The 15,966-nt window shown below is 41.2% G+C and overlaps 1 protein-coding gene and 1 pseudogene across 5 annotated transcripts in view; one reads left to right on the top strand and one right to left on the bottom strand.

Moving 5' to 3' along the window:
• LOC126470450 (1-acyl-sn-glycerol-3-phosphate acyltransferase alpha) overlaps positions 1 to 15,966 on the top strand; it is a 694,917-nt gene that overhangs the window by 634,157 nt on the left and 44,794 nt on the right. For all 5 annotated transcript variants that reach the window (XM_050098292.1, XM_050098294.1, XM_050098293.1 and 2 more), the window contains one exon: positions 13,498 to 13,711. In XM_050098292.1, coding sequence (XP_049954249.1) covers positions 13,506 to 13,711 — 206 coding nt within the window. In that variant the 5' untranslated portion in view covers positions 13,498 to 13,505. The remainder of the gene's footprint in view (positions 1 to 13,497; positions 13,712 to 15,966) is intronic.
• On the bottom strand, positions 8,290 to 8,407 carry LOC126471700 (5S ribosomal RNA; annotated as a pseudogene).

A 15,966-nucleotide genomic window follows, 5' to 3' on the forward strand; every position in this document is an offset into this window, starting at 1 on the left:
AATCTCTGTCTTACCATTATATAATCTATCTGAAACCTGTCAGTATCTCCAGTCTTCTTCCATGTATACAACCGTCTTTTATGGTTCTTGAACCAAGTGTTAGCTATGATTAAATTATGCACTGTGCAAAATTCTAACAGACGGCTTTCTCTTTCATTTCTTAGCCCCAATCCATATTCACCTACTATGTTTCCTTCTCTCCCTTTTCCTACTCTCGAATTCCAGTCACCCATGACTATTAAATTTTCGTCTCCCTTCACTACCTGAATAATTTCTTTTATCTCATCATACATTTCTTCAATTTCTTCGTCATCTGCAGAACTAGTTGGCATATAAACTTGTACTACTGTAGTAGGCACGGGCTTTGTGTCTATCTTGGCCACTATAATACGTTCACTATGCTGTTTGTAGTAGCTTACCCGCACTCCTACTTTTTTATTCATTATTAACCCTACTCCTGCATTACTCCTATTTGATTTTGTATTTATAACCCTGTATTCGCCTGACCAGAAGTCTTGTTCCTCCTGCCACCGAACTTCTCTAATTCCCACTATATCTAACTTTAACCTATCCATTTCCATTTTTAAATTTTCTAACCTACCTGCCCGATTAAGGGATCTGACATTCCACGCTCCGATCCGTAGAACGCCAGTTTTCTTTCTTCTGATAACGATATCCTCTTGAGTAGTCCCCGCCCGGAGATTCGAATGGGGGACTATTTTACATCCGGAATATTTTACCCAAGAGGACGCTATCATCATTTAACCATACAGTAAAGCTGCATGCCCTCGGGAGAAATTACGGCTGTAGTTTCCCCTTGCTTTCAGCCGTTCACAGTACCAGCACAGTAAGGCCGTTTTGGTTAGTGTTGCAAGGCCAGATCAGTCAATCATCCAGACTGTTGCCCCTGCAACTACTGAAAAGGCTGCTGCCCCTCTTCAGGAACCACACGTTTGTCTGGCCTCTCAACAGATACCCCTCCGTTGTGGTTGCACCTACGGTACGGCTATCTGTATCGCTGAGGCACGCAAGCCTCCCCACCAACGGCAAGGTCCATGGTTCATGGGAAGGGGTTTCTACTTAACCCTACCATATTTCCCCGTGAAAATACCGGAACCCCTCAAAAGCTTTTATAAACTAATCAGCAGTTTCTTAATTACTGTAACATGTGTGAGCCTCAGTATGTAACACCGGACTCTAGTTAAATTTCTTGTATAAATTATGGAGAAGTATCAAATCAAGCCTCCATTACTTTAATTAATGTGAAAGCTCTGTGGTCTTCAGTATCTGAGCTTTGATTTAATGACACCCGTTTAACAAAACATGTTGACACTGGGAATGTTTCACATATTTAAACACATGTTTATACGAAAAGGACATAAGCAGAATATCAAATAACGTGTGAAATACACTTCACAACAGTTTAAAAGTTTTATTTATTTATTTATTTACTTAGATAATTTTTTTGGCGAAAGAAGAATAAGAAACCAACTTTCGTTTGTCTCATTTATTTCGTTTGTCTCATTTAGTGTGCTGCAGCCTGCACGATATCAAAGTTCCCACTCTGTGCAATCGAATAGTACGTGGCATTGCGAATTTTATGTTAAACTTCTTAACTAAGCTTTTTTTCTTCGAGGAAAGGTTATTTTTATTTTATGTTGGAATAAAAGGTCCATTTTCGTGTAGACATAACAGCAGTGTCCACACAAATGACAACACACAACATCAAATGCCAACAAGACTACTTAAACTTTGTAGTCTGTCTTCTCTGCCCACAGAAGTCGCTAAAATGTTACAAGAATTAAGTGGGATAAAAGTCGATCCAGCACACCTCACTGCAAGAGACTGCAAAAATTATTTGCTTTTTAAATTAGAAAGACAGTGTCAAGAATATTCAGAACATATTTCTGCGTCCCAGCTAAAATTCCGGCGACGCGGGACACAGAAGCCGAAAAAGGAACTGTCCCGTTTTCTTTACGAGACGAATTCCAGCCGGTAGGTGTGCTTCTACTGTTCACTGACAAGCGAGAAACAGGCGACAATGAAATTAAATTATTCTGCATTGTCGCTATTTCATAGCACAGTTATGTCAAGTAATCCGAGTTGGTCAGTTCATCGCACCCTGCTTAAAGGAAAAATCTTTGTGCTCGTGTGCCATATTTAAGGTAAAAAGCTTTGAGCTCATATGCGGTGTAGTACGACTGGAACTGGATACGGTCTTTCTTTCCTTTTACATTTTTTCTTTTGTTTTGACTGTTGGTTGTCAATTTTTTAAGCGCCTTAACATGAATAACAGGGAAAAAAGCGAACGTGTAAAGTTAAGTGGGGCGGCATTTCGGAAATTGTCGAAGGAAAGGTGAGAACGAGAAGCCAATGCTCTAAAAACTCTTGGCATAGTAGATAAATTTTCCGCAAAAAAAGTTGCTGGTTCGCCTTTGAATTCAAGTAGTACGGATGATATTTCTGGCACTGCAGCTGTTGTAAAAGGAGTAAATACTGACGAAACAAAAGTTAAAAATGAAGAAAAGCAAATTGTTCCTGATTTAGAGTTTCACGGAAAATTATGTGACGAGTCAGGCATTACAAAAAGAAATAACCTCGTTAGTGATGATCCTGCAGAATGGTATGTCAGTGAATCAAAAATCGACAATCTCTTACAAGGTGGCATTAATCAAAATTGCAACGGTGATTTTTCTAATTCAAGAAGATCAATAGGCGATAAAACCAGATATTTGAACAAAAATGTATTTTACCGTAAACTTTTAAATGGTGAATCAACTTTGCGTAATTTTCTAGTATACTCCTGTAGCACCGGTGCTGTTTTTTGTGCGCCATGTTAATTGTTCAGAGGTAAGGCTGCAATTGATCCTAATGGTATTGAAGATTGGAAAAATATTTCTAATATTTCATCTCATCATGAGACTTCACTTGAACACAAAATTCTGAGTTATCACTCTTAACAAGAAAAAAGTCACTTGGAACAACAGAAAACCATTTCCAGTCATATGTTGAGACAGAAAAAAATGTACTGGCGAAGTGTGTTGAAAAGGGTGTTTGCAGTAGTGAAGAAGCTAAGAAGATGGACTTCCCCTACGTGGACACATTGAAAGATTCCATTCATTACATAATGGTCAATTTATGTTGTCTCTTGAACTTATAGCCGAGTTTGATCCTTTTCTCGCAGAGCACATTGAAAGATATGGAAATCCAGGGCAGGGACATACAATTTACCTTTCTTCAACAATCTGTAATCAAGTAATAGAGCTTCTTTTTAAACGAATAAAAAGAATTATCATACGTGAAATAAAACAGGCCAAATATTTCTCTATAGTAGTAGATTCTACTGCGGACATTTCACATATCGATCAGTTATCTTTCATATCAAGATATGTTAACGAGAATGGTGAACCTGTTGAACGTTTCCTTCTGTTTTTACCAAACCCGGGACACAAGTCCGAAAACTTAGCTGAGGCCGTACTAAAAGTCCTGTCTACAAATTCCATTGATATTACTGACTGTAGAAGCCAGTCATATGACAACGCAAGCAATATGTCAGGAACCTACACTGGTTTACAGGCACGATTAAAGTGCGAAATCAGAAAGCACGTTATGTGCCTTCTGCAGCACATTCTTTGAATTCAGTTGGCACTAGTGCTGCAAGCTGTTGTCGGGAAGCATGCTCACTTTTCACTGTAATGCAAAGCCTTAATAATTTTTTCTCTGCTTCTACACAGCGCTGGGATAAACTTCTTTGTTTCATGAAACCGGGAAGCAAAACGGTAAAAAATTTATCAAAAATACGTTGGTCAGCAAGAGAGGAAGCGTGTGTAAGTCTACATGAAAACAGGGAGGGCGTTATCAATGCCCTCACCCATATTGCCGCCCGCAGCTCGTGGTCGTGCGGTAGCGTTCTCGCTTCCCACGCCCCGGTTCCCGGGTTCGATTCCCGGCGGGGTCAGGGATTTTCTCTGCCTCGTGATGACTGGGTGTTGTGTGCTGTCCTTAGGTTGGTTAGGTTTAAGTAGTTCTAAGTTCTAGGGGACTGATGACCATAGATGTTAAGTCCCATAGTGCTCAGAGCCAGCCAACCCATATTGCCAATAATACGTTTGAAAAACCACTTGTACTAAATGAGGCTTCAACTCTATTGAATCAACTCAGCAGACGAGAAACAGTATTCATAATGACAGTTTGGAAGGACATACTCCAGAGATTTGATTGTGTAAATCTTGAAATTGCAAAATGTAAATATTGATACTGAAATAGTTCATGAATTATATGAATCACTTGTAGAATTTATTGCATCTATTAGTGGCATGTTGGACTGTAATTAAAATAAATCCTTGGAGATTGAAGTGATATAGACTATGAATGGACCTATAAAAGATAACGAAAACGCAAACTTCATTATGACGAAGAAGCGGATCCTGAAGAAGTTTTTCTGATTGGAAGGGAGAAATTAAGAGTCGAAACATTTCTCCCAGTACTCTACAAACTGTACACTGAATTAGTGAGATGGAAGGAAAGCTATAGAACACTGTTGGACTCCTCCACAGTTTTCAGTAACCTTAAGAATAGTTCACCTGACAATATTGCTGAACGTGCAGCAAAACTCCAAGCGTCATATGACACAGATTTAGAGCCGTCCTTCCCTAGTGAATGTGAGCATTTCGCGGAACTTTTGAAATCTTCTGAGATTAGTGATATACCAGTCGAAATGAGTAAATTTTTACGAAAAGAGGTTACAGTCCGTGTTTCCGAATGTTGACATTGCTCTTAGAATATTTCTATGTATGGCTCTTACAAACTGTTCAGCAGAACGCTCGTTTTCGGCTCTTAAAAGACTGAAATCGTACCTACGTTCTACGTTATCTGAGGAGAGATTGAACGCCTTGACCACTCTTCACATCAAAGCCAACATCCTAACTGATAACTGTCTGAACTATGAAAAGCCATACGCAAACTTTGCTGACTGGTGAGTTTGTTTATTTATTCTCATTAATTTTAAAAATATAAGATTATAATGTGCTTTTTATTGTAACTTAGAGCACAAGCATTGGATTTACATACTACGTATTACCTGTCTATTTTACAATTGCCGATGGCAGAACGCGGAACTAAACGTTGTTTACGTGCAGACATGACCGAAGGCGCCCGAAAGTACTAAACAATACCCGAATGACCAGGCCGCTCGGCGCTGTACAGTCAAGTCATACTGATATTACAACTGATGCGTATTCTTGGCGTCTGCTGAAATGTATAGCTATCGCGGAAATATATGTTATCGGAGAGTACGCTCAGATGAAAAAGTGTTAATATATAATGTAGTTCAGTTCTGTCAATAAATACGTAAAAGCTTGGCTAACACCGTTAGAAAGAGCTATGGTGAGAGCAGTAGCTGCAGTACAAAACGGTTCAGCCCTTACATGGATTAAAGGTGTTGCGCACACTTATTATGCAACAACTAGCTACACAGATCCTAATGCTTTACACATTAACTATTAGATTATAAATCAGATTTGATTTTTCCACACTAGTCTGTAAAATAATGTAATAGCAAATCCAGTTCTGTGTTTGTTCGCCTGTATTTAGTTATTAGTTCGAGCACAGAAATCTCTCTTTCATTTTCATTTCTTGTGCTTTCCTATAGATTCACGTATTAATACCAAACGTGTTTTTTTGCATCTGCTACACATTCAAGTTATTAGATCGTAAAACGACAGCTTAATTTTAATTTTGAACGCATCTCTGTAAAAGTTCGTATTAATTTCTAATGTATGACACGTTCGCTTCAATTTTTAGATATTAACACAACTTTTTTATTTTCATTTTCAACAGTTTCGTGTAAAAGACCATATTAAAAGTGAATGTATAACAAAAATCCGTTGTCTCCTACACACTCTGCTGAATTGTTAGGCCATAAAAGAAAAGTTATTTTCCTTGTGTTCGTTTCTGTTGTCGTTCGACAGAAGGATATGTTAACATAGTGCAGTTTTAAGTTTGTTTTATCGCTGCCGTACACCAAGTACAGTTCAGGAACCATATTACACTTTGAGCGCGACTAGACCGCTGACGCGTCCTTCAGGACAACGAATAGCAGAGTACGGAAACAGCTCACAGCGCTCCCACCAAAACGGCAATTTTGAAGTGGTCGGGTAACAGATATTATTTAAAACATGCTTTTTTGGGGGGGGGGGGGCGCATTTAATATGGTGTACCAGTTTTCAACAAGACAATACTCGGTCACTCTTGGCACATGTTTCTATGAACTGTCTGCGTGATGCTGAGTCACATGGGCAGCAAGATCCCCAGATTTGGCCCCCGATGGAATACTTGTAAGACCAGCTCGGACATCAACTCGATCCCAGTCCCAGTACCCAGGATATCAAGGACAAGCTGCAACAGTTGTGGACCACCTTACCTCAGTAGAGGATACAGCGGCTTTATGACACCATTCACAGCCAAATCAGTGTATGCACTGGGCCAGGCCAGAGGCCAGAGGAGACGCCGCGACGTACTGATAAGTACACTACTGGCCATTATAATTGCTACACCATGAAGATGACGTGCTACGGATGCTAAATTTAACCGACAGGAAGAAGATGCTGTGATATGCAAATGATTAGCTTTTCAGAGCATTCACACAAGGTTTGCGCCGGTGGCGACAACTATAACGTGCTGACATGAGGAAAGTTCCCAACCGATTTCTTATACACAAACAGCAGTTGACCGGCATTGCCTGGTGAAACGTTGTTGTGATGCCTCGTGTAAGGAGGAGAAATGCGTACCTTCACGTTTCCGACTTTGATAAAGGTCGGATTGTAGACTATCGCTATTGCGGTTTATCGTATCGCTACATTCCTGCTCGCGTTGGTCGAGATCCAATGATTGTCAGCAGAATATCGAATCGGTGGGTTCAGGAAGGTAATACGGAACGCCGTGCTGGGTCCCAACGGCCTCGTGTCACTAGCAGTCGTGATGACAGGCATCTTATCCACATGGCTGTAACGGATCGCGGAGCCACGTCTCGATCCCTGAGTCAACAGATGGGGACGTTTTCAAGACAACAACCATCTGCACGAACAGTTCGACGATGTTTGCAGCAGCATGGACTATGAGCTCGGAGACCATTGCTGCGTTTACCCTTGATGCTGCATCACAGACAGGAGCGCCTGCGATGGTGTACTCGACGACGAACCTGGGTGCACGAATGGCAAAACGTCATTTTTTCGTATGAATCCAGGTTCTGTTTACAGCATCATGATGATCGCATCCGTGTTTGGCGACATCGCGGTGAACGCACATTGGAAGCGTGCATTAGTCATCGCTATACTGGCGTATCACCCGACGTGATGGTATGGGGTGCCATTGGTTACACGTCTCGGTCATCTCTTGTTCGCATTGACGGCACTTTGAACAGTGGACGTTACATTTCAGATGTGGTACGACCCGTGGCTCTACGCTTCATTCGATTCCTGCGAAACCCTACATTTCAACAGGATAATGCACGACCGCATATTGCAGGTCCTGTACGGGCCTTTCTGGATACAGGAAATGTTCGACTGCTGCCCTGGCCAGCACATTCTCCAGATCTCTCACCAATTGAAAACGTCTGGTCAATGGTGGCCGAGAAACTGGCTCGTCATAATACGCCAGTCACTACTGTTGATGAACTGTGGTACCGCATTGAAGCTGCATGGGCAACTGTACCTGTACACGCCATCCAGTCTCTGTTTGACTCAATGCCCAGGCGTATCTAGGCCGTTATTACGGCCAGAGGTGGTTGTTCTGGGTACTGATTTCTCAGGATCTATGCACCCTAATTGCGTGAAAATGTAATCACATGTCAGTTCTAGTATAATATATTTGTCCAATGAATGCCCGTTCATCATCTGCATATCTTCTTGGTGTAGCAATTTCAATGGCCAGTAGTGTAGGTTCATACTTCCAAGGTCTCCATAAATTTAACTCGATTTTGTAATCACTGAATAACTTCACATACCCTCTCAACCTGTGAAGTTTCATTCTGTTTCCTTCTCTTCTTCTGGGTGCTTCACCCTTTTTGTTAGGCAGTGTAGTTTGTTAATGCACTCCGTCTTCAGGCCACAAGTAGCCCATCGGGACTATCCGACCGCCGTGACATCCTGGGCGGGGGATGCGGATGGGAAGGGCGTGTGGACATCACACCACTGTCCCGGTCGTTATGATTGTTTTCTTTGACCGGAGCCGCTACTATTCGGTCGAGTAGCTCCTCACTTGGCATCACGAGGCTGAGTGCACCCCGAAAAATGGCAACAGCGCGTGGCGGCCCGGATGGTCACCCATGCAAGTGCCGGCCACGTCCGACAGCGCTTAACTTCGGTGATCTGACGGGAACCGGTGTATCCACTGCGGCATGGCCGTTGCCGTAGTTTATTAATACTGGATTTTTTAAAAATCACGATGCATATTTTATTTTATTCAGTTAAAACATCGCCAATGGTAGGGTTCCCTCCTCCATTTCTTGCTTACATTGGCGTAGTGATGTCAGCATGCACATTTTACCAGAATTTTCCCCTTTGGCGCTGGTGCTGACGAACAACGAAACAAAACAAGATTGACAACGAAGTCTAATAGTAAGGCAATATTTTTCAGGCGGCCGCTATCACAGAGCATGGGCAGCCACGGGGTGGAAGGGAACGAGAGGAAGGAGTGTTTCCCCGACTTCCCCCTCACTCCTCAGAGACGGTCTTCTTAGGTTGCCTGTTCTATTACGGCTGCTACTGCTGTTTCTACCGACACATCTGAATTGTTCTTTAACAAATGTACTATACTGTGTGTAGCACTGAGCATTTTCAAGCGCACGCATCACCTCACGAATGCGACAGATGCACCGTTTTGAACACAAACAGGAACCCTACATTTCCGTACGTCGTGCTTCACACGTGCATTGTTCTTCTATAGATTAGAACCATTTTCTCTCTTTATCACGATAAAATTTCTTCTTCTTTAATTGTTTCCATCTTGGGCATTAGCATAAGCAGTACAAATGCCAACAAAACAAATAGATATTAAGATAAATGATCGCGGAAATGTAAAGCAAGTACAATCGCTTAACAGTGGAAACGCATCTGGATCGGATGAGATACCCGTGAGATTCTACAGAGATTATGCGAAATAACCTGCTCCCCTTATAGTTTTTAGATCACTCAGCGAAGGAGACCTAGCGACTGGAAACAAGCGCAGGTCATTCTCGTTCTCAAGAAGGGTCGTAGAACAGTTGCATATAATTATAGGCCTATACCGCTTACGGCAATCTGTAGTAGAGTTATGGAACATGTGTTATGCTCACCTATTATGACATTTTCGGAGAACGAAAATCTCCTCTCTAAAAGTCAACACAGATTTCGAAAACGGAAAACTTGCGAACTCAGTTCGTTCTGTTGATCCATGTGATTCAGAGCGCCATAGACACTGTCACGCAAGTTAATGCCGTGTTTCTTCAGTTCAGGAATGCATTTCGTACAATTCCGCACAGTCGTGTAGTGAACAGAATACGAGTTTACCGACTGCTGAAACAGATTCGTGACTGAATTCAGGACTTCCTTGTAGACAGAACTCAACACGTCGCTCTTAACGTAACAAAATCGACCAATGTAAAGGTAATTACAGGAGTACCCGAAGAAAGTTTAATAACGTCGTTACGGTTTACAATGTATATAGACGATCTAGTTGTTATGTTGGAAGTTCCACGACGCCGTTCGCAACAGTACGAGGAAAATCAGATGCCAGACTGAGACTCATTAGGAGAACCTTCATAAAGTATCACTCATTCACGAAGGAAGTGACTTACAAAACACTTTTTCCACCGCTTCTTGAGTATCGCTCATCAGTCTGGGACCCTTATCGGATTAGATTAGTAGAAGACGGAGGCAAGATCTAATGAAGAGCGGCGCGTTTCGTCACAGGTTCGTTTAGTCGACGCGAGAGCCCTACAGAGATGCTCAAGAGACTCCAGTGGCATAGGCTGAAAGAGGGGCGTTGTGCATAACTGGTAGCTTCACTGTTGAATGTCCAACTAAATGCTAAATATCTCCGACTGTAGTAATTTTATTTCACTACTGATCCATTCATTGATCTCATAAGTCCACGAAGGCTTGTCGACCACCTATCTCCTTCAATCATCCCTCGACTTCGCTATCCTTCTCCAGTTCCGCACTCGTATTCATCTCAGATCCATCTCTGCATCATCCAGCCAAAGAACTCTTGATCTCCCCACTGCGCAGCTACCCTCTGGCTGTGCAGACTGCATCTTCTTTGGCACTTACTGTTCTTCCATTCTCTGTACACATCCCAGCCAATGTAACCTTCGTGCCTTTACATCTGTGGTGACTGGTTGATTCTAATAGAGTTCATAGTGTTCTGCATTGGTCCTAATTCTCCAACCGCCATCATTACACCTAAACTAAACTCCGTTCGAAGAGGCCACCAAAGACCCAACGGTACCGACCGAATGCCGTGTCATCTCAGCCGATAGGCCTCACTGGAAGCGGATCTGGTGAGACGTGCCATGAGCACATCGCTCTTTTGGCTGTTATCAGTGTTCGTGAACGGAGCGGCTACTTCTCAATCAAGTAGGTCTCCAAACAGCCTCACAAGGATTGAGTGCAGACCGCTTCCCATCAGTGCTCGGCTGACGCGGATAGTCACCCATCCAAGTGCTAGCCAAGCCCATCATTATTTAACTTCGCTGATCTGATAGGAGCCGATGTTACCATTGCAGCAAGGCCGTTTGCGCCTTTATCACGTGATACCCCACAGGTATCTTTCGAACTACATTGCATTCCCATGCATCCAAGGTATTTCTAACTTTTCGTGTTACTGTCCGCATTTCGGTTCCGTACATAACAGGTTTTATAACAGTTTTGTAAACTGTCATCTTCAGCTGTCTTGAGATGTTGGAGGATCGCAACATGTTAAGGAAGCTGTAATAGCACTCGGTTCCTATTGTTATTCTTGCCTTTATCTCAGGTGGTAACATATTATCTTCTGTAGCTATACCTCACGAATATTTAAACTGGTGTACTCTTTCAAACATTTCAGTCAGTTCATCGCCTCTCCACCTTTTTTTGTTTCTTGTGCTGATCATATATTTAGTTTTTTATCTTACTTATGACCAAGCCAAATGCAGACACTTCAAGTTATGAAACTACGTAGTTTCTCAGTAGACATTCCCTATTCCCCCTAAGCATGGCTGTCATCCAAAAATGCTATGTTCTGAGGCGTCCTGTTGAATATACATTGAAGAACCAAAGAAACTGGTACACCTGCCGAATATCGTGTAGAGCCCCCGTGAGCACGCAGAAGTGCCGCAACACGACATGGCATGAACTCGACTAATGTCTGAAGTAGTGCTGGAGGGAATTGACACCATGAATACTGCAGGGCTGTCCTAAATCTGTAAGAGTACGAGGGAGTGGAGATCTCTACTGAACGGCACATTCCAAGGCATCCTAGATATGCTCAATAACTTTCATATTTGGGGAGTTTGGTCGCCAGTAGAAACGTTTAAACTCAGGAGAGTGTTCCCGGAGCCACAATGTAGTAGCTCTGGATGTGTGCGGTGTCTCATTGTCCTGCTGGAATTGTCCACATCCATCGGAATGCACAATGGACATGAATGCATGCAGGTGATCAGACAGGATGCTTACATATGTGTCACCTGTCAGAGTCATATCTAGTCTATCAGGGGTCCCATTTCACTCCAACTGCACACGTACCACACCATTACAGAGCCTCCATCAGCTTCAACAGTCCCCTGCTGAAAAGCAGGGTCCTTGGATTCATGAGGTTGTCTCCATACCCATACACGTCGTTCAGCTCAATGCAATTTGAAACGAGACTCGTCTGACCAGTCAACATGTTTCCTGTCATCGACAATCCAACGTCAGTGTTGTGTCGTGCAGTCATCAAGGGTACCTGAGAGGGCCTTCGGCTCAGAAAGCCCATATCGATGATGTTTCGTTGAATGGTTCACACACTAACACTTGTTCGTATTTTTTCACTTCCCTCAATTTTCCGAACCAGTTCATTCATTTTCGCTAACAGCTCTATCCCACCAGATTTGAAAATTTCACTTCTTATCGTATGTTTTCCCACAACTCTGTAGTTCTTCGTCTCCTTAACAGCTATAATCATTCCTACTACTGTTGGTTCCTCTTCATCACCTTTGCTATCAGCTTGTTCCACCTACTTCTCTTCTGCAAATTTCTGGTTTTCCCTAGATTTTAATGACGTTGTTCTTTAAAATATTCTCTCCCTCTGTCTTTCATTATTTATTCCTGCATATCATAGTCCAATGATGCCATCCTTGTTGTATCTTTGAGAAGTAGAAAGACTCATCCAACCAGTTCCAAATAAAAGTTTCTTGGAGCCCTTGAACTAGGTTTCGACAAGTTTAAAATTGTCTTCTTCAGAAGGTATAGTGGACCGTGTTACATCACATGCTGATACATTACATTGTGTCCATTATACCTTCTGAAGAAGACAATTTTAAAACTGTCGAAACCTAAGTCAAGGGTTCCAATAATCCTTTATCTGCAATGGGTTGGCGAATTCTTTCAACCTCTCCAGGTTTACTGTCATACAGTTGCTGAATTTACAGCCTTGTTTTATCTCTTTTATTCCCTTAAACTTGTTCTAACATACTTTTCTCTTCTACACTCCCTGACATTGTTCAGTATATTTTTCTTAAATCCTCTCTCTTTCCTTTTTGTTTTATGGGATGGACACTGATGATGTCTGCCGAAGCTACACCGCAGCATCAAAGCTACACTACAGCATATCAGTAAAGCAGATAGCAGACTTTTTTTTCATTATTTCTACAACTATCTAACAGTAAGGTCACTTAGCTCAGTGTAGATTCTGCGACTTTGCTGACATAAAGACATTTCTCATGGGCCACCCCGGTTGCCCATTGCCAGAGAGATGTGCACTGCACCATTAACACACAGACTGCGCTGACTGAGATAATTCCAGGAAAAAAACAATTGTGACTGAACTCATAGTTTTATGAATAGTAACATGATAATCAGTAATAAAAAAATTAATTTGTTTATGCAGTTTGTTTGTGGGATGTGTTCTATGCAATAACATCTTTGCAGAACTATACAGTCATTTACAACACATGTGTATGACTTGAATGGCAAATTTTCTCAAGAATCCTGTGCTCCTTTATATCCTTCAGTTTTGTCAACATTATAAAAGGAATTTGCACTCACATGCAATTGGAAAGCGTGAAAAATTGCTAGTTAAACTCTACTAGAAACCATCTGAAAGTGGCTTCATGTAACAGAACTTTATTTCCTATGTTTAATCACATTTATAATTAATTAATCTATTTGTAGTTTTATATTGAAGGAACTTCAGATTAAAATATTTTGAGTGTTAACTACCAAAAACTATAGTGAAAAGCCTATACATATAGAAACTCTGAAAAATTGTTTTCCTCATTTTCAGGTGACATCATGGAGACTTTCATGGAAGAAGGAATCCAGTGGCCTGTTGTAACAGTCCTTTTAAGTTTACCTTTATTGTGGATCAGTGTACGTGGAGACTTTGGAACACTGAAATTCTATCTGCGATACTTTGCGTACATATTTTGTGTTTCTGTGGCAGGATTAATATGCATTCCATTATTTTTGCTGCGCCCTTGGAATGTTGACAATTTAACGTAAGTACTAGTAGGTCTGTAAAAATCTGGTTTTTATTTTATAGCTTAGTAGGGCTATATACTTCACCATTATCAACAGCACCACTAAAACCAGTCTTATCATTCATCATCACTGCTACCAGAATCACATCACATCAACAGTTATTGTAGACAGCAGTATTCTTCCTTTCACTCTTTCTTCTTTTATTAGTGCTATAATTTTGAACTGTCGTGACCAAGATACTATGATAGAAAGAACTTAACCATTAGTATCAGCAGAGATGCATATACCATTCTTTATTATGTCATCACATCTCATTTACGACGGGTTACTATTCTATGCAAGTACAATGTTCCTTGAGTTTTCATTATTTCTGGTTCACAAAATCTGGTCTAATCCAGATTACATCAGCCTGACTACATATTCACATCTCTTTTCTTATGCACAACAGAACTGATATTACTTTTATCTGTTTCCATTTTCAACAGATTATACCCATTGCAAATCCCATAAAATTCTCATCCTTTCCCAAAATTACAGGTTTGATTCACTCTGAAGTTTCTTAAATTCACCCCTTCCATAACCACAGGCAGTGAATTTATATCAGATAGACAACTATGTACCAAACATGCTGTCACTATTAGGGGAGGAGAAGAGGTGAAAAGGAAATGTGGACTGTGGAAGCTGCACACCAATTCAGCTTATGTATTTCGTTTGGGACAAAACCTGTAAAGAAACTTCTAAAGAAACAGGAATTACTGAATAATAGGTGTAAAACAAACCATAGGATCCTAGATAGAGAGATGCTAAATAAAACACATTTGGGTGTCAAGAGAGCAATGCGTGAAGCCTTCAATGACTACCATGGCAGAATGCTGTTTCACAAAGCCCAAAGAAATTCTGGTCATATGTAGAGGTTGTTAGTGGCACCAAAGTTAGTGCCCAGTCACTCGTAGATGAGACAGGAACTGAAAATTGAGGGTAGCAAAGCAGAAACAGAATGCTTAACTCCATTTTCAAATATTCCTTTAGAAAGGAAAACCCAGGAGAATTGCCTGAGCTGAGCATTAACCATGTACCACTGAAAAGTTGAGTGAAATAAGTGTTAGTGTCAGTTTGGAAACAGCTGAAATCATTAAAACTGAACAAATCTCCAGGGCCTGATGGAAACACTACAAACTTCTATGCTGAATTTGTGGCTCAGTTAGCTCCCTTGTTAACTGTAATCTATCATAGATTTCTAAACTAAAAAAAAAACATGCCCTGTAGTTGGGAGAAAGTGCAGGTCATGCCCATTTACAAAAAGAGTAGTAGAAGAATCCACAAAACTACCGTCCAGCATCCTAGACAATGATTTGTTGTAGAATCTTAGAACATATTCTGAGCTCAAACATAATGACCTTCTCCTAGCTAAACAGCATGGATTCTGAAAATTGACCATGTGTCACCCAACTCACAGTTTTCTTACATGACATACTGAAAGCTTTGGATCAGGACAGTCAAGTAGATGTAGTATTTCTTGCTTTCTGAAAAGCATGTGACTCAGTACCATATCTGAGCTTGTTACCAAAACTATGATCATATGGGGTAACAAGCAAAATTCATGACTGGAGTGAGGGATGACACAGCAAGTTATTTTGGCTGGAGAGTCATCAACAGATGGAGAAGTAACTTTGAGTGTGGCCCAGGGAAGTGTGTTGGATCTCTTGTTGTTCATGTTGTACATTAATGACCTTGCAGACTGTATTAATAGTAACCTCAGACTTTTTGCAGATTATACAGAAACCTATAATGAAGTACTGTCTGAAAGAAGCTGCATAAATATTGAGTCAGTTCTTGATAAGATTTCACAGTGGTGCAAGTACTGGCAACTTGTTTTAAATGTTCAGAAAGGTAAAACTGTGCACTTCACAAAACGTAAAATACATCCTCTGACCATTATACCAGTGAGCCACAGTTGGAATTGTTTAACTCATACAAATATCTGAGTGTAACACTTTGTAGGAATGTGAAATGGAGTGAACATGTAGGCTCAGTTGTGGGTAAGGCAGGTGGTAGACTTCAGTTTATTGGTAGAATACTGGGTACATGCAGGCAGTTTACAAAGGAGACAGCTTACCAACCACTTGTGCAATATTGCTCAAATGAATATTGCTCAAATGTGTGGGACCCATACCAAATAGGATTAACAGGGGATACCGAATGTATACAGAGAAGGGCAGCATGAATGTTCACAGGTTTGTTTGATCTGTGGGAGAGTGCTTGAATTCATCTA

Source organism: Schistocerca serialis, chromosome 3 (genome assembly GCF_023864345.2).
Source record: "Schistocerca serialis cubense isolate TAMUIC-IGC-003099 chromosome 3, iqSchSeri2.2, whole genome shotgun sequence".
Taxonomy (NCBI): domain Eukaryota; kingdom Metazoa; phylum Arthropoda; class Insecta; order Orthoptera; family Acrididae; genus Schistocerca; species Schistocerca serialis.